We start from the raw sequence: 21664 nt of genomic DNA, 5'->3' as shown, positions 1-21664 counted from the left end.
GACTAGCAATTGCACTGTGGTTTTTCTGCATACAATCCAGCTTTTTGTAACAGAATATAATTTTCTGCATCTCAAGATACATGTTGTACAACTCTAAGATTTGTTGATGTTGTATATCCTTAGCCTCACACAATACTTACTTCTTCTGGATGTATATTTACATAACTCATATTTCCACTACAGTTCTGGATTTGATCAAAGAATAAAGTTTACATAAACAAGTCGAAAGTCATTCTTTTTAAATTTTAAACTCTATTAAATAAGTAAAAACAAGGGGTTCAGTTCCACTCACAATCACATAATTATGCTTCTACTTCTAAGCTTATGTAATAAACAATGTTTCCCTTGTAAGTGAAATGCTCTTACTTCTCCCCAGTTCCCAAAGTTCCATTGCGGGCAGGGTCCAGAATCACAGTGTCTCAACTCTGAAGGTTTTGTTGCCTCATCACAGTTACTGGCACTTCTTCCTTCCTCGTCTTGACACACTACAACTCGGCGGTGAAATCCACCTGCACAAGTACTAGAGCACTACCAAAACAGGTAAAAATACATTTTGCCATTGCATGATCAAAGAAACGTAAAATATGTTGGTTAAAACAGCAGCTTGGTTTTAAGCCTTAACTATCAAAACTGAACTTTTCAAATAAAAATAACTACTATGTAGAAGTATTTTAAATTTGAAATCACAGAAAAATTACACTTAGAATTTAATATATTAGAATAACAATACTTTTTAAAATGAATGTGCTTTTATTTTGACCAAATCTGTACTGCAATAACATTTCTAGAAATATTAACACATTACATGTTAATGTGACAGAACAAATTAATATATCTAAAAAAATTTCTTACTGCTCCCCAGGGTCCAGTTCTCCATTGATATACTCCCGTGGAAGGACGGTTCCACTGGTTTAAATTGTCTTGTGGAGGGTGTATTGGGAGGTAACCTGTTTCTGGAAAATGGCTTGGATGGTCATGTAGTTTTGGAACATGATGATAAACTGGGCATGGTGGCATGTTACATTCTTGTTCCTTAGGAGGTCGGCCTTCAGGATCACAGTAATTCTCACTGATTTGCTGATGATAATTGACACAGATGACTTGTCTTGTTATTATTCCACTGTCACACGTAACTGTGCACTGACCAAAAGATTAACACAGTGTTTGTCACAGAACATTGATGATTAATAAATATAAATTCATTTATATTTACTTTTGACAAGAACAAACATATACTTTGTGTTTTCAAGGGATGCAATTTCAATCATGCTTGCAAAAAAAGGAAAAAAGAACTCTCAATTTCTAAACAGAGACTTGGCCAATAATCTAAATACACACATTAAAAATTGTCACAATTAATACTTACAGGGGACCAATTTCCAACTTTCCACTCTCCACATGGGCTAAAGCAGCTTGAAATTTCAGCAGGTCGTGGTAAATGAGCACACAAAGACTCATCTGCTATCTCTCCATGAGCATCTCTGCAACTCACATAGCGAGCACGATCGCCCTTCCCACAGGATGCAGAGCACTGTCAGGGAACAATTCAAGGTCATCACATTTTAGGAGACTAAAACAAGATCATGCAAGCATCTAAAATATTAACATAGTATCTGTTGGCCTGAAACTGAATTGCATGGCCTTAATTCTCATGAAGCATTTCAGTGTGTATAAACAGATAGCATTTAAACTATAACATAGAATAATTATGCAGTTGCAAGAAGCAACAGACACATCAGTAACTTCCAGAACACTTTAGTTGTTACACAGGGATGCAATATTTACAGGAACAGTTAAAATAAAAACAGATATTAACAATCCATTTGCCATTATGGTTTGTATTAGCAGATTCCATTGAGCCCCTTCTGATGCCTTTATAGCTGAGAAGTTCAAGGTGTACTTAATGAAGAACGGCTGAGTAGCCTCAGTTTATGCACCCTTTACTGCTATTTAGTTAAAATAGCTGTGCAAAAATATAACTGCATCATATGCTTTGTTAAATATCTCAAGGGATTAACAGACACATCCACATTTCACAGAAAATTTTAAATTTTCTCATCGTTATCAAGTAAAACTAATTTTTAACATTATCAAAATAAAAACCTTGCATTGAAGAAAATTCATGTAGGAACTGTTTTACTAATGTTTATTTTACAAAAAAATGTCAAATTAGATCTTTAATGACTCCAGCTGTTTAGTATTACTATCACATAAAAGATTTAAATAATATTTTAACATCAAAGATGTTCCAAATACTTAGAAACTGATCAATTATATTTAAAAAATCACTTCCTAATGCACTGCCAATGATACAAAAACTATTTCACTCAGAACCCCAGCTCCTAGGATTCCACTTTTTTTCTTGTTATTTTTCCTGGTTGAATTTGAAGCACAGAGTTTGCTGGAAGTGTCTATCCCCTCCTTAAGAAACAGTTTATTTTCTTAAGAACTCCTTTTTGATCTATCCCAAGCAGATTTCGGTCTGAAAAATATCTTAATGAAAGCTCTGTGGAAAAATGGGTGAATGAGTGGAGGGCTGCCCTGCAAGGTGTGACTGCTATATTACATACTGGGGTCCATGATCCATATCTCCATTGGGTCACCTTCCCCACATGAACTAGAGGAAGTGAAGTAGTCCATAATTTTGTATTTTCTGGACAAGAGGGCAATTCACATTCCTGTGGGGGTGAGGAAAAAAAACACTTTTGAAATACACACTTTGGAAGAGCCAAATGTAAAGTAAAAGGTTAGCTTTTAATTAACATGCAAATACCTTCATTTACATTTTCCCTGGAATTATTCAAAGACCTTTCATTGAATTGCTTTGTTTCATTTTAAATGGAGTGTCAAAGAAAATTTATTTTGTCTTAAAAATGCATTAGCAATAACTAATAATATTGGCATTTTGAGAAAGAACAGTTTTGGCAAACTTGTTGGAGAGAAGGAGCATAGACATTACAGTTTCCTGCTTCAGAGCCACAGGCAGCACAGAAGGATCAAGCAAAGACAGTGACTGTCCTATCCTGTCCTTTATATCTTCAGCTACTGAGAATATAAATTTGCCCAGTTTCAGTCAGTAGCTAACAGGTACCACAATTAAAAATGCCAAGGATAATCAAATCCAGTGTTTGCACATCTAAGCAGAAATAAACTACACCAATGAACAGGCTTTGATGTTTAGAAGCTTATTAAAGAAGCCAGGTGGGTACTATTGATTAAGCAGGATGGCAAGCAGTGTCCTTACGATATTCTACACGTTGGAGCTACCGCCAAATAATCACAGGCCTTTGGATTCCTTGAAGCCATATACTTTACCAACATCACACATCAACTTTCAAACATCTCTTAAAATTACTCTTCTTTTACTTAATTCTCTAGGCAAAATTTGACTTTTGTGAAGAAAAGCATAGAGTTTCAGTATTTTTTTCTCATTTTAGAAGTGATGCCCTCCGAGTTCCCACACAGAGTCAGTAGAATATAATTGCATTCAGACACTTTTGATAGAGAAGTAGAGAGGTGTTTTTTAACTTACTTGGCTGTCCCTAGGACGAGTGGCAGCATTGCAGTCCCTGTCGTCGCTCAGGATTGCGCGGTACGTCCCAGTAACACATTTGACTGCGCGCACCTGGTACCCGCGTCCGCATGTTACCGCACACTGTTGAAGGCAGGAGTTTCATACACTTGAAACAGAGCTATTTATAACCAAATTTCATTTTTAATTACATTTTCTACTTTGCAACTCTTTCTAGAATGAATAGGAATGACTACTGAGATGGTGCTAACTTCCTTTGTGGCAGACCATCAGGTACTTAAGCAGTGTTTGTAGCACACCCGTGAACATCGTTTGTGCAGGACAAAGGCTTCCTCTCTTTCCCCTTTTCTATCCCCTGCAGTGAGTAGGCTGGAGGTTGGGCAGGAGACTGGGAAGAAACACTTCCAGAACAGCTGACCTGACTTCTTTAAAGGGACAATTCATACTCTATTATGTCATGCTCAGCAATAAAAACCAGTGAAGAGAAAGTAGAGGAGGGGAAAGAGAGGAATAAGGAGTAGCTTCAAATGAATCACTAACTGCAGCTGTTAAATGTTTTTCCCTTCACTACAGAGTTTGACCACAGTGCACTCAAAGCTGTCACCTAAAACATTAGATGGCTGAAAATATTATGATGCAAACCCTATCCCTATAAATGTTGTGGTTCAAGCACAAGTACCTGTAAAAACCTGGTTGAGAAGGGCTGTTACCAGGTGGTACAGTGGAAAAACTGCAATGAAAAATTCTACTCCAGTGACATAGATTGGTAAATTACTTATCCAAGCTATTTCAGAAAACTACTTTTATTCATAAGGATTCTATCATGGGACTGAATTAATCCTTTATTTAACTTCTGCATTTAGCTTGTAGGAATGGAAATTCACAGTCCTGTGATCACAAGATTACTCTACATTAAGTTAGATAACAGTATGCTTATTTCTAAGGTAAAAAAGTAAAAGAAATGTCTAAATTAAAAATATACTTAATTTCCAAAGGTATATTTATTCTGTATTTTAATAACAGGTTGTATATAATAAGATAAAGATCAGCTGCTATTTGGCTATGATTTCCCACTAATATCCAAGAAACACTGTTTCTTGGATAAGTATTCTACTGCTGGTTTGAATAACCTGATCTTAATAAATGCCACAAGAAGTTGAGTACCTCATATTTTTAATTAATTCTCATCTATTTACTGACAAAAGTTTCCTTCACAAATTAATTCACTTTTTCCTGGTGTTTTAAATCCACTTTGGTTTACATTCGATGAGTGTCACACAGGAACATGTTTTTCAACAGCACTTTCACATAAAGAGGTAGCAGATCTTATATCACTGAAGATAAAAACAAAATGTAACAATAAAATACTAAGTCCTTTTCCCTATTATTACAATATACATTTCAGTGATTGATTGAAGTGTATTGTGGATTGAAGACTGATCTGTACCAATTGAAGTATATTGTAGATTGAAGACTGATCTATATTAATTAAAGCTACCATCTGAATATGCCCACTTACCTATAAATACTTGGTCTTTTACCTGTCTCGTTCATCTGAACAGTTTGCTACCCTAATTTTCATTATTCTGGTGATGTATTACACTGATGTGTAAAACATCTTTGATATTAAGGTTCAAGACCAATTACTATTTTAGGCATTTAAGTTCTATATGGGTGTTCCTAAATTACAAGTTAGACAGCCAATAGGACCCTGCAAACAAATATGTGAATCAATTCCACTAAAACAAATGCGTAAGATTCAAGTAGGATGTTTAAAAGGTATTGTTTTGTGATTGCTTATGGCCTGAACTATAAAACAAGAAGCCAGAAATCCTTATGTACTCACTGATCCCCAAGGCCCTACTTGCCAAGATGCACATTCATGAAGGTCACATGGTGTTATTGACTCTGGTCTGTCATTTGGGTTACAGAAATCATCTCTCAGTTGCTCATCATTAAGTTGGCACCAGACTTGACGATGCTTCATTCCTTTGCCACATGTCACAGGGCACTGTAAAATTATTATAAACACCAGTTTGCAGAGACATGAATCTGCATTAGGGCTTCAATTTCTTTTAATAACTTGTTCATAAATAAACCACATAAATAACAAAAATATTCCATGAATGTCAGTAGTTCAAAAAACCCTATTTTTTAATGAACTTTTCATTTCCTACTAAGTTCAATTCAAATGCTAATACAAAGAAATTACTATTAAGATTCTGAAGCTGCAAATTATGAAAACTATGCGCAGATCATTTATTTCCAATACAGTAACAGTGCATATATCACAGTGTTCACTGGAAAAATGTTTAAACTGTCCACAATTATTTTATATCCATCTAATCTATAATAAAATTAGTACAATTCTATTAAACAGTTGGCTGTATAGTTGTCATTGCTTCATAAAAAAGGAATGTATGCAAATTACTGCAAATATATTTACTTTACATATCTTCACCACCTCATTTTAATGTAACAAAATTAAGGAGAAAATAAATTCTAGGAGTGTTTTACAGAAGTTCTCATGCCAGTCATAGATGTGTGATGTGTTTCAGACAAATTATAGGACTTAAGAACTTTCACAACCATGTGGTCCAAAATATAAAACAAAACCCCTAAGCACGTAATGCCGCTTATTTTAATACCGACGACCAGGACCAAATGTACTTTAAGTTTTACAAAGTTTCATTACCTCACTCCAGTCAGTAACAGACCAGCTTGGACATAAGAATTCATTGCAGCTCTGCGTTACAACTCTTGGAAGTTCCTGGCATTCTCTGTCAGGAAGATGACGTCCCAAGTTGTTCATACAAAAAGCTTCTCTGGTTCTGACACCTCTTGCACAGCTCCTGGAACACTACATAGTTATGAAATAGGAAACAAGAAAATAAAACCAGGCCAAAATACATTACCAGTCTTAAAGGTAAAAAGATGATAAGGATTGCACTTGACAAAAGTGTCCTCCATTTAATCCACAGAATGCTAATATGTTCGTTTGAGATAAATTCAGCACTTTATATCATAGCTCCAAGAACAAAGAACAAAATCAAAATAGTACAGAATTAAATTATTAAGCAAATAAAATATACACCTTTAATTACCAGATCTTTGCTGCTAACATCCAAAACCAGGCTGCAAACAAGCTGCCCATTCTTATAAAAATATAAGGAAGTTGCTGAAATATAAAGGCTGGTATCAGATGATTCTACATATCTGTACTTGTCAAACATTGTTTCCTCTTAGTTACTGAAGTAAAAACATATAGAGGATTAAAAATTTTGTGTGAATGCTAACCAGAACTGTAATGGTACAATTACAAAGTTTTAAATCTGTACCTCTGACCATTCTGTGTAGTGCCAACTTCTTAACGTACAGTCACCGTGGCAAGGCTCTCTGGCTGGTGGTTTCTGCTGATCAGCACAGTACTTATCCTCCACTGGAGCACTGAGTCCTCTTGCAATAGAGTACTTCATGCAGTGGATCTCAACAGACCGATGTCCTGGGCCACACTTCGATGTACAGTCACTTTTGCCAACACTGTGCCACCTAAAATGACAAACTGTTACAGAAAGCTCAAAGAATGTACCAAGAATCATAATGTAAATATAGATATGCATTTTAGGGAACAAATAAAACTGTAAACCCTATCTCATGACTGAATTTTGAAAGCAATATAAAAGAATTTGACTCATAGGCTGAAAAGAAATTTTTTAAATTTAAAGGATTTCTTATCTTAATCTCCTAGGTGACCTTGAAAAATGTAAGGTATAATTCTAACTCTTCATCGTCTGAATATTTCAGTGTGGGCTATCTTGGACTGCAAAAACACCAGTCTGTTTCAAATTATTTCCAGTTGTGGATACAATTCTGGTGGAAAATGTATTTAATGCAGCAATACAAGTTTTTGTGCCAGAATACACAGAACAGATTCACAATTCTAACAAGAGACCTTGTAATTTACCAATAAAAATTAGAAAAGACCCTACTTCTATGTGGACTTGATAAAAGGTGTAAATACCATGTATGTGAATTTACAAAAGGTGTAAATATCATGTGTAAAGCCACTACACCAACAGATTTAAGGAAAGCAAGGAGGGATGGGAAGAATGAGGAAGGTAGAGAGGGATGAAAGGACAGAGGATAAAGCAATCTGAATTACCTTATTTCAATGCCAATCAATAAAACCACATAAGACCACAATAACTCCATCAGTTAGGAACCTTTTTTTACCTTAATTCACAGTCTGTATTACACTGCTCGTAGACACTTGGTACAGCGGGTATAAGTTCACATCTTTGATCAGACACTACCACACCATCACTTCTACGTATACATGTCATTCTTCTTCTTCGAATACCTTCAAAAAGCATCAGAAGAAGTAAATAAAGGGCTAAAATAAGAAAGACTGCCTTATGGCTTCCATTCATCAGCTAGGAACTGATATGCCCCATTAACACAAATTGCTGTACACTGCAGATACTGCATAAACACACTCCTTTGTGCAGCTCACTACATTCCAGGTGGAGAATAACCTTTTCCAATTACCTTCTCCACCTCCCAGCTGTCCTAGAGTGGTCTCACAGGATATCAACTTCCAGAGAACTACAAAAGTGCAACAGTGCATTTACTCATCAGCCTAAGTATTCCAAGCACATCATGTATGTTCTGCTAATTAACATATTTCCTAAACCACCATGTTAACTTAGACATTGTTATCCTTTCCCTGAAAGAAGCAGAAAAATTGATCACCTAAAAGATCTGGAGTTCTGGGAGAAATACCTCAGTCAACAGCTGTTCTGCTTCTCTAGAAAATGAGCATGTATACAACCAGAAGAAACTCATCATTACATATTTTCAGGCTTTTTTAGCACCCGCTAAGAAGAGTATTTGTCAAAAATCTGTGTACATACACTTTTATATACACACATTTCATAAATGCTGTGGCTTTATTTTTATACTGGAATGGCCCAGAGTGTAACAGCTTAAAATAGTCAAATATATCTTTAAACAGCATCGTCTCATTTAGCAGATAATCAAAAAAAGACAAATAAATGAGTATGAAAGACACCAGACAAATCAGTCATCACCTGGAAGTGGTGTAATGGAAGCCTAATGAATATTAATAGACATACAATACCACTTTATAAGAATATATTAGATTTGATCCAATTGCTTTTTAATAAACTGCTCCTATGTCTCCAAATGTAGGTTTGAATATAGAATTGTACTGCATAAGTAGTAATAATAGCCAAAAAAAATCAGAAGCTGTTCTGTCCTTAAAGGCTCTGTGAACTTGAAGGATACTGAGGGTAACAAGTCTCTCCCTTACAAGTAATGGTGAAAAGTCACAAACTTAAGATGAGTCCCTTCCCAAATCCCATCAGGTGTTTGGTTCTGGTGAAAAAAACCACTTCACAGTACCTTGGCACATCCTGCTGCAATCTTGCCAGGGTCCATAAGGATCCCATGTAAAAAGATCACTTCCATCTTCTATCGGGACATTGAATGAATAACGCACATCAGGGTTGTATAAATTCCCTACACACAAAACCTTGATTGAGATAAAATAATAGCTGTTTTTCAGTGAATTTGAACATAAAATTATGAACATAATGATGATGTAGGAAATTTTCAAACTTCTGAGAAAAGTAAACATGCACCTGTAAGGTTAGTTCTTCTTCAACTTTATCAGTGCTGTTAATTCGTTCTATGGTATTGTTCGAACCACTGTACTCGAAAATGGCTCCTTGTACATTGATTTCTCTTTTTGACATGCTCACAACAAAATTTCCATTCAAGATAAAATTTCCGTGGGCATCTGATAAAGCTGCAAGTAAAATAAAATATTGGAAATCTATTTAGTTAAAAGGTTCTATCAATAAAATCTCACCAACACGTAGCTTTATTGTAGTCAATGTAAAAAGTTATATCTAAGAGTTCAAATTAATGAACTCAACCCTAATAATCAGTACCTTTCACCTGAGCAGTGGTCATGGATTTTCTAAGTCATGCATTTTCTCTGCATTATAGCAATTAAATAATATTTTTTCTGCTGAATTGCTGACTGCAGTCCTAACCTTTAAATTTGACTAGGTTCGGCCACTGCAGAAGGAAACAGTAGTTATTGGTATTTCTGCCCTATTCTACAGCCCACATCCTTGTATTTGCTATAGCTACTTCTAGCAAAGTGGGTTTTAAAAGTAAATTTGAAAATAAAAATAAATTATTAAGCATTTGTGATAGTAATTTAACACAATGACCTATCTGCAATAATAAAGATTAATGACAAATTAAACATTTTTTGAATAAGGTAAAATTTGTAGTACATGGTGCTATTCAGGCATTACTACATTTGAAATAGAAGTTAATGTCAGGGGGGAAAAGGTTGTCTCTGGGCAGCGAGTGACAAGGGAAACATTTTGAGAATTCTGAAGTTTGTTGGCTAGGATTACAATGGAAGAAGAGACAGCAGGCAAATATGCTTCAATATTTTTTCAGGCACTTCAGATACAATGTAACTACTGTGAAATAGAACAACCACGATTTTTGGTAGGAGGTACTTATGAGTTCTTTGTTTCCTACACACACTTGCAAATCTATCAGCACGTGACAACCTTTATACTCTTTATGTCCCAGACATAATAGAAAAAGAGAAATTGAGACAACTGGTAAGTTTGCTGATGGTCAGACTGTTTTGTTCATAAACAAAGTAAATGCTTCCAAGATTTAAAACAACAAATACCTGCTTTATTCCTGAGCTCACTTGTGGCATTCCAATTAACATCGTGACAACAAAGTAAAGAATTGACAAAACGATGCAAGGTGCTATAATTCTTATTCTCTAATGAATGAACGCACTCATCTAAGAACTAGAAACCTTAACATCTTACTGATTTAGGGACCCAGACAAATTAATTTACAAAACAGTTAGATATTTTCTCCAATGTCTTTATCAGATTTCTCATAATATACATCCAGAGCAGATCTCTGTCAAAAGCACAAACCCCATTCATCCATGTTGTACACAGGAGGCTTTTACCAAGGTAGTTGTCATCCTCTGGTTTCCCTGAGTAGCTGTGCTGTTGAATATCAATGTTTGTTGCTCCTTTGGGAATATTTACTACAACATTGTAACCTGCAAATAAATTATATACAAAAATAGTCAAGTATTAGTACATATGAAAATAAATTTTGATTCACAAAACCCTACAGTGCACCAGAGACAACCAATGCCTCTGAATGCCTTCACATGTTACATTCTGTGTTCAGATATGTGAATTCAATTCTTCACCACTAACATAAGCTCAATCTATTCAGAAAAATTCCTACAGAGCAGAACTACTCTAGAAGGCAGTCAAGTATATCAAGAGAGACTTGGGAAACACTGTGACTGCTCACAATTTAAACTTCTACAGAAATCTGGGTAAGTCACTTAACAGGAAATATCTCCATTCCCTCTTTACGAGATTTTCTCTCCAAGAGAATTCCAGCATGCTAAAGAATGAATCCTAAATACTAGGATAATATTGCAGTTTTGCAGGTCATATGCATAGGTAGATACAGCTGTTAAACTAGCCATGCTTGATTCATCTTCTTCTGCTTAAAATATTGAGTGCACTCCCTTCAAAATACAAATGCTTCACAAATGAGTCACCATTTCTTGCAGTATCTCCAAGTAATATTATGGCAGCCTTGCCACCAGGTCAAAAAATAATGTGCATCAAGATCTACTTTTTAAAAATCGTGCTGCACATAAATCTAGGTTAAAAAATCCAGACATGTTTCTCACAGATGCTAACCATGAATTCGAAATACTTACAGCTGAGAAAAACTGAGTACAGCAAACACTGGAAACAACTAACAAATATAAACATGTAATCTGAGGTATTAATAAAAATTTTGATAATTTTTCCACTTATTTCACTGTGTTTAACAATATTACTGTGGCTTTAGTTGATGCACCTCTGTGGGTAAAAATTTCATTTTGTACTGGTTTTGACTGGGATAGAGTTAGTTTTCTTCATAATAGCTGATAGAGGCTGTGTTTTGGATTTGTGCTGGAAAATGTTGATAATTCAGGGATGTTCTGGTTATTGCTGAGCAGAGCTTACAGAGTCAGGGCCTTTTCTGCCTCTCACCCCACTCTATCAGTGAGGAGGCTGGGGGTGCACAAGGAGTTGTGAGGGCATACAGATGAACCCCAGCTGACCACAGGGATATCCCAGACCACATGGCATCATGCTGGGCATATAAAACTGAGGGAAGAAGGAAGGGGGGAATGTTCAGAGTGAAGGCATTTGTCTTCCCAATTCACTGTTTTGCATGACAGAGCCGTGCTTTCCTGGCTGGACACCTGCCTGCCCATGGGAAGTGGTGAACCAATTCTTGGTTTGCTTTGTGTGCATGGCTTTTGCTTTACCTATTAAACTGTCCTTATCTGAACCATCTGAATTTTCTCACTTATATTCTTCCAGTTCTTTCTCCCATCCCATTGGGAGGTTGTGAGTAAGTGACTGGCTGTGTGGTTCCAGCTGGGGTTAGGCCATGACAAATTTAATAATTCAGTAACTTCCTAGTGCTTTTAATCTATTAAAACTATGCCATGCATTTAAATGAAGATTTAATCTAATTACAGGTCCATCACATTTACCAGCTGGGGGCAGCACTGCAATTGCAAACTGACAAGATGCATGCTCGGGATAAATACAGGGTTTGGCCAATCTTTCAACATACTGGGAAGAAAACCAAAATACAGTTAAAAAAGCCCCTCATCTCACACACTGAAGATTTTGTCGTTGACATAATAGAATGAAAGAAGAAAAAATACAGGAGGAAACTATAAACAAAACTGCATAGCACGTTGTCAAGGATACACAAAGAGAATAAATCACACACTAGGATGCTGAGAATGACCATTGTCCAGGAAAGCCTCAGATACTCTAATTTGATGCAATAATAATAGCCAACATAGTAATAATGTGTACATAATTAGATTACCATCTCCTAAAATGGAAGCCAAGTAAATTCGTGTTTTGCTGTAATGGATTTTTGATTATTTCTTTACTACTGTTTACACAGTTACTGACAACATTGTAACTGCATGACTATAAGCACACACCACGGGCTGCTATTATCAATTCCAAGTTCTGCCTTAGTTAAATGGCTCATTTCAGTTTGAAAGGGAAACAAATGAAGTTAAAAGAAAAATATCAAGTGCATATCAACATATTTAGCAGGTGACCCTAATTCAGAATTTTTTTTGAAAATTGTATTTCCTTAGACAATACCTTCAGTCATTTGCCTAGGGATGTCTTAGACCTCTCATGGACATGAGAGTTTTAGTGATCAGCTAAATACAATTTATTGTTTGCATGGCTCCATTCCTACTTGAGCACACCCTGTGATAATCCCAAATGTTCAGCATACTGTTCATTGGTATAACTCAGTATTATCTCTTATATGCTACAGTAAGAATATGAACATAATTTAAAACATTTCACTCACTAGAAAACCAAATAATAACTCAAGGCTTTCCTCATCCCAAAACATGGGGGCTTTTTTCCCCTTCAACTTCAATTGGAAGCAAGTAAGTCGGTGACAATGGGAAGTCATTAAATCAGAGTGATAGTCTTGACCTTATTTGCATAACGGCAGTTTCACATTATGGTCACTTGATTTGTAACAAATGCGTGAGTGACAAAATTCATGTGCTATCTATAAGCATCTTCTTAGGACAGACACAAGAAAAAATACATGTCATTGTATGGGACAGGTAGTTGTATACATTTTTTGGTAATTTTCAATGCATCTGTGCCTTCTGCCAGGGGAAAAGAAAATCCAGCAGGATACTTGGCATACTTTCCTCCATCCCTTTGTTCCATGAAGATCCTATTTGGCAGCTCTCCAGGTATCATTTTCACTTCACCTGTGGTCTCTTTCAACTAGTGAGGTGTATGAAGGAGCCTCTAGGCAGATATTAACCTGGAGACTTCTGTCCTTATGTTCTACACTCTAACTACTTAACTGCACTGCTACACACACAGTATTCTCTCCACGCTTCACAGAAAAGACTACATATAGAAGAACTATCAGTAGCTCTTGTAGAGAAACTAAATCAAATTAATAAGAAATACCAGGGTTACTCAGAACTTTCTCAATCACTACTTGTCAATGAGGAGGAAAAAACATAAATATTGTTACCCCTGTTCTCTGGAAGGAGGAGGGTCACATTTCATAGGCTGTATTTTTCACTCTAGGAGAAAAGGAACCTCATCAGCTGCTCACAACAGAAACTTCTTTCTATCTCTTTGCACAACCAAAATGAGACACTGGGATATGTTCAGCTGCAAAGTTTCAGACCAGAGAATGCAAAGTACAAAGCAGGAAACATTCATCCTTTCAAAGTACTTTTACTCTCATAATTTATTTTATTTTTGGCTTTGACTTTTGAGGAGATTGATTTTTTTTTTCACTAGAATGAGTTAGTATGTCATAGTGCTTGCCTCTGTATCCTTGAGATGGAATGTGACTGAAAATGAAAGATATTTTTGTTGATAGAGGCCCTAAAGAACATACACTGAAATCCTTAAATGTAAAGAATAATTTCTGCTTCCTTAAATTTAAAGAATAATTTCTAAGCCATAGTGAAGTGTGCATTAAGATTATAAAAAGGCAAAACAAACCTTACCATAATGAGCACTGTTGAAAGTACCTGCAAGTGTCTTACATGAAGAATTATCACCACCACAGATTCCACATTTGTCTCTCTTTGCCTTTGAATTCAAAACATGATCACAGCCTGCTTGCTACAAATAATGATAAAAAAAAGGCCCAGTGTCACTCAGCCCAATGGAAAACAATGAAAACAAGTAATATAAGCTTCACACTACCCCAAAATATTGTTGTTCACTGTATATATATCTAGTCTTCCTTGGGAATCCATTAAAAGCCATCAATGGTTTTGGATTCTGCAATGTAAGGATAAAATAGAATCGTGCAATCCCAACAGATTCCGTATGTCAAGATCTGCGTTAGAATACTTAACAGTACATAAAAATTTTGTATTAAAAAATCAACATAATTTATAAATTCTAATTTATATTTACATTAAAAGTCTTGGAACTCTAAAAGCAGCATGTATATATACATGTTCATCAATTCATTTAAACTCTGTCATTACAGAAAAGAAGCAAAGGAATACACACAGACTGTGCTGGTTAAAGTAACATAAGCACAATTTTTGTTTATGTATCTTTACTTAAACTTCCAGGGTTTTTTTGAACTATGATAAACAGGACAATTCCCTGGCATTTCCTCTTTATTCAACCATATAAAAATAAGCTATATTTCCTCCTCATTCTGAATTTGCTCAGTTTCACTGCAATCAGCAAAAGCTCAACAAGGCTCTACAAAAAAGTCTTGAATTGTTAAAATATAGCACCTTGCTTCTCCTAACAAAATCTTGTGGCAATGCCATAGCTGCTATTAAGCAGAGTGCTGAATTGATTTAAGGGTCAGTTCCTCCTGATTTGATAGTAAAATAATAATTACATAAACCATTTACCCTTGGATTTTCTATTTCTATTTACTTCTTTGGTAGCAGAAATGCAATGCTAATTTCACAGCATGCTTCTTTCCTCCCTTTATCCTAATTTTGGATCAGTTTCTCACTGCTCACTTGAACAATATTTACTTTTCCACATGTGAGGCTTAATGAGGCAAGACTGTGGGTCTTCAGATTCAACTATATGTTTTTAACTTAATTGCTTCCATTTCCAGATCTTTAATTTGATAGGTAATAAAATTAACTTACATAAACTCAGAACACCGTATTTTCAGTAACGTTGATTTGTATTAATATTGAATATGTACTTTACCACCTGTTAAAATTGATTTTAATAATTGATAAGTTTAGATTTAAATACCCTGCATAAGCCTTGAACACAAAGGTCATTGGTTTCTGCTCCACAGGGAGTACCATCAGCAACTCTGTCCTTCAGCTGATAGTAGGAAGTTGTTCCAGAAACTCGGCAAAAAAGTTTACAGCGATCTTTCATAGCAACTGGAAAGAAAATCCAAGAGGTTTCTTGTCTGTTTTAAAAGTTTAAATAAAATAACATTTTTATTGTGTTAATTGAAAAGATGTGGGATTACTTACTACCACTGTACTTTGGAAGCCAGCGAACAGCAGAGGTAAGACCATTGATATTGAAGTGCTTGCCATCAAACTCGGAGCACTGTTGCTCCCGGAAATCTTTTTTGCCTTTTGGACATGAATCAGTATTACATGACCGAAATTTCATCCTGCGACCAACACAGTACCTTCCTTCATTCCTTGGCCTAAGATAAAAGTAAATGTAAAACACACTCATTTTCTAAAATAGCTGTTTTACACAAAAAGTGGCCTCAATCACTCATCTAAGGAGGAAAATCTCACAAAGCATCCTGTCAGCTGCACAACTGATTTACACATGCTCAGCTTCTACTGTGCATTCAGTTATACCCAAAATAAACCCAAACCTTGTGAAATACTGTTGCTGAGATGGTAATCTCACTGAGGATGTTCATTAATACATTATTACTTTTGCTTCTCCAACAGCTATAACTATTTACCCTGAGTAAAAGCATTAATAATTTTGCTCAGCTTCTACTGTGCATTCAGTTATACCCAAAATAAACCCAAACCTTGTGAAATACTGTTGCGGAGATGGTAATCTCACTGAGGATGTTCATTAATACATTATTACTTTTACTTCTCTTACAGCTATAACTATTTACCCTGAGTAAAAGCATTAATAATTTTAATGCTTTTATCAATTTAGCTGAGATTACAGTCATATTTCTACACAAGCGGCACCTCCCTCAGTAATTTGAAATTATTACTTTACAGAGTGACAAAGAAAGAGGACAATTAGGAGCTAACACAGTCTTTTCTGTACTCTTAATATTGGTTTCACTTTGGGGATCAAAAGAATAAAAAAGGGAAATTGTGGAAAATGCCCCATTTACCGTAAAGTCTAGAATACATTTTAACAGTTATAAACCAAGACACAAAATAATTCAGAATTCGTATGTTCTTTGAGAGGAAAAAAAGAATAAATCAACTGCAAATTGATACAATCAATTACAAGAGACTGAAAGAGGCATTATCTAATGGCAATCTAGTCTACTGCCTCTTACTCATCAGAGAAAATAAAATAACCTGAGCCATTTGATTGAATTTCATTTATCCTACTGATAACATCAAGCTGACATAACTTCCTAGAAAAACACTGAAACTACTCAGGCACCAGCTGTAGTTCTCCTTCTGGACAAGTTAAGGGTAAAGTTCTCCTTGACTTTTATTACAGAGAACAAAATCCACATGGAATTATTCAGTCAATGTAATTTTCTAATTATAAAGGGAAGTTTTAAATGCCTGTGTTATAACCACTGCTCCTTGTGGGTTGTTACTGGTGGTGATGTTGTGGAAAAGCCTTAAATCAAATCAAATCAAGTGTTTCACTAAAGAGATTAGTAGGGAATACATGTATTTATTTTTGCAGTTCTCACTGCAAAAAAAGCATCTTATGTTTAAAGAAACCTCAACAGTTAGAGTAAACCTAGAAAAAAAGACCCTGCCAAACTAATTTTTTAGAAACATCTGCACGAATGGATAATATTGCAGAAAGACGTAAGTAATCTAAAGGTCCTCTGCATAATAAAGTCTGTAAACTTATCTATTTCCAAACATGGCTGAAACAAGCATTTTTTGTTGGAGACTCAAACTGATTTGCACAGCCCACAATACCTCTATTTTATTTTGAGCCAATCCATAATTTTCTAATACCTTCATTATGTAAACGTAAAACACATTAGAACATAATAAAAAATGTGAAACACAATAAAAAAACATACTCTGGTCGATTACACAGCCTGGTGGTGCTCTTGATTCCACCTCCACAAGTTCTTGAACACGAGCTATAAGGCCCCCATGGTCCCCATTCTCCATCTACAGGGCGCAGCTCCATTTCTTTGCTCACACAAATTCCATGGCGGCAGTGCTGCAGTGTCGACAAACAAAATAAAATTTGCAACTCAGGTAAAAGGTTACAGCCTATTTGAGGCAGAAAAAGAATAAAATTTAAGCAACCACTACTCATATCTGGATCTGGATATTTTCTAAGATGTTCCATTTCCTTTAAGATAACTTCCTCAGTAGTCTTGTTTTTTAAAATGCTATCCAGAGTACTTTGATAGCTAGGAAATCTACTGGATATTGAATACTTATCTGTCTTGTCACTTTATTCAAATATCTCTATAAGATCTTGAATTCCTGCTACATTTTAATGCATAAAGTTCAAAAATACAACTGTCTCTTATATACCAGATTTTTTTAGTTTAATTTTGAATTCATACTGATGCAAAAAGTGAAAAGTTAAAAGAAACCACCAAGAAAATCAGGGTGTTTTGAACATCTCAAAAGCTAACTATTTAGTGGGATTGTTTGGAAAAAGCAGACAAGCATTTAAGACCTTGATAATGTAAATCAAGATGATGCTATAGTTTCATACTTGAACCTAGAATTTCATACCTATAACAGAAGGTGCAAAATATTTTAATTTATTAACATTTTATGCATTTTTAAATTTACTACTAATTTAACAAAGCTATTAACATTAAAATGGAATTAATAGTTAAATTTTTAAAAAATAGTAAAGAAATAATAATTCTTAGAGCAAGATACTACATTACAATGCATATTATGTTACTTTACATCTCATTCTCAGTGAAGAATTACCTATTTCCACAAAAAAATTACATAAAGGAGGAATTTTCATTTTGTCTGCTGGGATTTACATTATTAAGAAGGCAAAGACTGCAAGACTATTTTGTGGTCATGCCAGTTATGAGACTTTACCACACTGTAACTGTACACTTTTACTGTTTATAGAAAGTAATTATCCTTTTTTCCCCAGAAGCATCAACCTCTTGCTTCTAAGTATTTACTATCCCTGTTCCTGACTGCCTATGTTTCCACTTCAGTGATTATTCAGAAAGTACATGACTAAAAAGTCTAAATCAGAATCCTATGATGGGTGCATGTGTGACTTTTTCCAAAGAACCAACAGGAACTACCAGGACTAATCCTATTGATGACTTACAGCAGTTTGAATTCTAATTCACTTGTATCCTTTAGAAAATCCCAAGTAGTATATTTGATCACAATACAGTGGAATAGTTTACATACTAAAATAGAATATTTACGAGATACTGTAATTTCAGCATTACATATCCTGCTGACTTCTATGTGGGAAACGTGTCAACTTTGTCCTTGACTTCAAACACCCTCTGAGGCATCAAAGACTGCCCTCATCTGGAGACAAGACACCGGCCAGGACTGAATACATGGGGTCAGTGTTCATACATAATAGAGAGAATTCTTTATGTTAGATGCCTGTTTGCAGACTCAGGATTAGATTGTCCATTAATTAGGTTTGGTGTCAGGAGGGATTCTGCTAGTTGTATTGACAGGGAGTGGCTCATCCCATCTTTCCCTGCAGGAAATATAGAGTATGGATCAGTCACTAGAGCAGATTATATCAACTCAATTGCTTGTTATTTCTAAAGCCTAGGCTTTGCCTCTCAGCAAGATAAAACAGTCTCAAATTACCTTAAACTCAAGAACGATTTTGATAAATAAAGTCTCTGGCACATAAAACCTTTTAATAACCTCTGATACACAAAAGATTAAATAATCAAACAAGTATTAAACCTCCAATTTTTTACAATTAATTTAAATGTACATAAATGTACAATTTCTTGAGAGTTATTACAAATTTATTGCAGAAACTACCAAGAAACAAGTTTCACTGAACACACAAAAATTGTGTGTACTCTTTCTGAATATAGCTGACTGGCACAAGATTCAAATCTTGTGGTTTTATCACTGCTTAAAATAACTCCACAATTTTTTTTCCTTATTAGTATATGCTTTTGTTATATTGATACTTATGCTCACATGCTATCAAACATTTTGTTCTCAAAATAGGAATTTTTTACAGAAACGGGTTCTCTTTTCAGGCTTCTGCCTAAGTTCCTAATCAAACTGATGATAAAATTGCTTGCCTGAATAATTCCTTGTCACAGCAACTCTTGCATATAGACCATATCTTTTAATCTCTGTATGCCTTCCCCTAAGAATATGATCACTCCAGTTGACTCTCAGACCCAAAGCAAATGCATAGAACTGTGTAAACAATTCAGTCAATTGGCCAGATCATCACTTAATGCTAAAACTAATGCTTTAACCTAAAACCAGAAAGCCACCATTATTTCACTGCATATGAATTCTCACTGGAGTGCTTACTCTTAGTCTGTATTATTTTTTTTCAAGATGGCCTTCAGGTACCTTTACATGCAAGCCTTCTAATACCTAATGTCAAATCCCTAGCAATCTATGGTAGACTTTCTACATAGTCCATCCATAATAAGGAACATTAAGAACTTGCCTTTCCAAGAACTGTCCTTAGCATCTTACAAAATAATTTTTTTCTACTATAGGCTGAAGAGTCTAAATCTTCCTTTACAAAATGAACACTGCATTCTAATATAGACAGTGATCTAGCATTTAGGCTCTTTGTCCATCCAGAAAAACATTTACAATAACTTGAAGGCAGATTTCAAGAAAAGAGTTTTTAAACAAAATTTTATAGCCTCAACAGTACAATTTTGATCCATAAAAATGGAAAGCATATGCTTACATCTGGGATTTTAATAGCTTATTCAACAAACTTGTCTCAGCTATTATTCAGCTGCATTCCTACAGAAGCAACATGATGAAGTCAAGGTAGAAAAGTCCTGCACCAGACAGGTTCCAGATGTTTCTCTGTGAATTCATTTGAATCATTGCTTCACTGAGAACAGTATGATACACAGAGCTTTCATAAACTTAAATATAATTGCTAACAATTTTTTCTACATTCTTATGACAAATATAGCATATGTGTCATGTAAAGGGGATATGACACATAATTCCAAACATACCAATTGCAGCAAGTGGCGAGGCTGCTCTAGTCAAGATCAACATTTGGTTTTCTGTCGAAAAACCTAGAAATGCTTCTACATTGGAATCAATAAACCTATGGGTACCCAAACTTGTTTTTATTAATAATCTCCTTATAATAAGCACTTGGAGTCTTTCCTATGGATTGACCTATGACTAGATAAATTGCTTTTGACAGCTTTCAATTTATCTCTAACTAAACTTTCTAAATTTCCAGGAAAGCAATCTTGGAAGAAATTATTAAAGCGTTACTTGACAGGCTATGCTCAACTTTGACTGAATGAAGGAGAGGGGAGGATGCATGCAGAACAGGACTAGAGCTCCTCTGAAATCAAGCACTTCCCACACAGCCCACCAAGATGAGAAGTGGGACCCTAAGGTACATAAAAGGAGCTAAACTAGAGCTAAACTAGAGTTAATAAAATGAGCATACAAAGCAGAAGAAATGGAGCTTCGAACTGAAGGTGTCACCACAGCATCTCAGGTCTTTATCTCAGACAAGTCTACATTTATTACTCAAATGACATTATCTACAAAATCCACACTATTTAAGTTTTTTAAATGTTTTCAACTTTTTCTTACAGAAAAATTGCATAATTTTTTCTCCCTTGAAACTTCTAATTTTCTGAAATTATAGCTCAAAGAAAAATATTTCACAGAAATCCCAGCTTACAGAAAAAATTTATGGTTTGAGCCCATATTTTACTCTGTTCTTACAGTTCAAAAAATCTGTGGCTGCTTTCCAGATGGTGAACATATTCCCCTATCCCCAACTCTGATAAAATCCACATGATTTTTTTATACTTACTTTACATATATATACATTGAAATTATTTATTCTTTCAGATTCAGTATCTTCATGTATTACATTGACGAAGTAAATGCTATGTCAAGCTATGCAACAATTCTTAATAATAATCAATTACTGGGTACTACCTACCAGTCAAGAACAGCAAATATAATTCAGAATTAGATGGGTATTTCTTTTACTGTTCAAAGCAATTCTTTGTTGCTCTGCATTCTCATTCTCAGTTATATCTGTATCCCTGTCTTTTATGCCAAAAGGACTAGGATGAAATCTTAAC

The 21664-nt window shown here is 35.1% G+C and overlaps 1 protein-coding gene across 1 annotated transcript in view; it reads right to left on the bottom strand.

Annotated features, from left to right (window-relative positions):
• The window catches only part of ADAMTS20 (ADAM metallopeptidase with thrombospondin type 1 motif 20), an 85229-nt gene that overhangs the window by 28148 nt on the left and 35417 nt on the right, over window positions 1–21664 (bottom strand). The window contains exons 12-27 of the mRNA XM_058022645.1: window positions 17432–17577; window positions 15693–15874; window positions 15460–15596; window positions 14223–14340; window positions 10575–10670; window positions 9196–9362; window positions 8957–9086; window positions 7766–7892; window positions 6871–7081; window positions 6228–6392; window positions 5379–5543; window positions 3533–3655; window positions 2571–2678; window positions 1367–1531; window positions 853–1140; window positions 367–528 (exon numbers count right to left, since the gene is read on the bottom strand). Of these exons, the coding sequence (XP_057878628.1) occupies window positions 367–528; window positions 853–1140; window positions 1367–1531; window positions 2571–2678; window positions 3533–3655; window positions 5379–5543; window positions 6228–6392; window positions 6871–7081; window positions 7766–7892; window positions 8957–9086; window positions 9196–9362; window positions 10575–10670; window positions 14223–14340; window positions 15460–15596; window positions 15693–15874; window positions 17432–17577 (2490 nt within the window). The remainder of the gene's footprint in view (window positions 1–366; window positions 529–852; window positions 1141–1366; window positions 1532–2570; window positions 2679–3532; window positions 3656–5378; window positions 5544–6227; window positions 6393–6870; window positions 7082–7765; window positions 7893–8956; window positions 9087–9195; window positions 9363–10574; window positions 10671–14222; window positions 14341–15459; window positions 15597–15692; window positions 15875–17431; window positions 17578–21664) is intronic.

The sequence above is a fragment of the Melospiza georgiana genome, chromosome 4, assembly GCF_028018845.1.
Source record: "Melospiza georgiana isolate bMelGeo1 chromosome 4, bMelGeo1.pri, whole genome shotgun sequence".
Taxonomy (NCBI): domain Eukaryota; kingdom Metazoa; phylum Chordata; class Aves; order Passeriformes; family Passerellidae; genus Melospiza; species Melospiza georgiana.
This window is presented reverse-complemented; position numbering and strand designations above follow the sequence as displayed.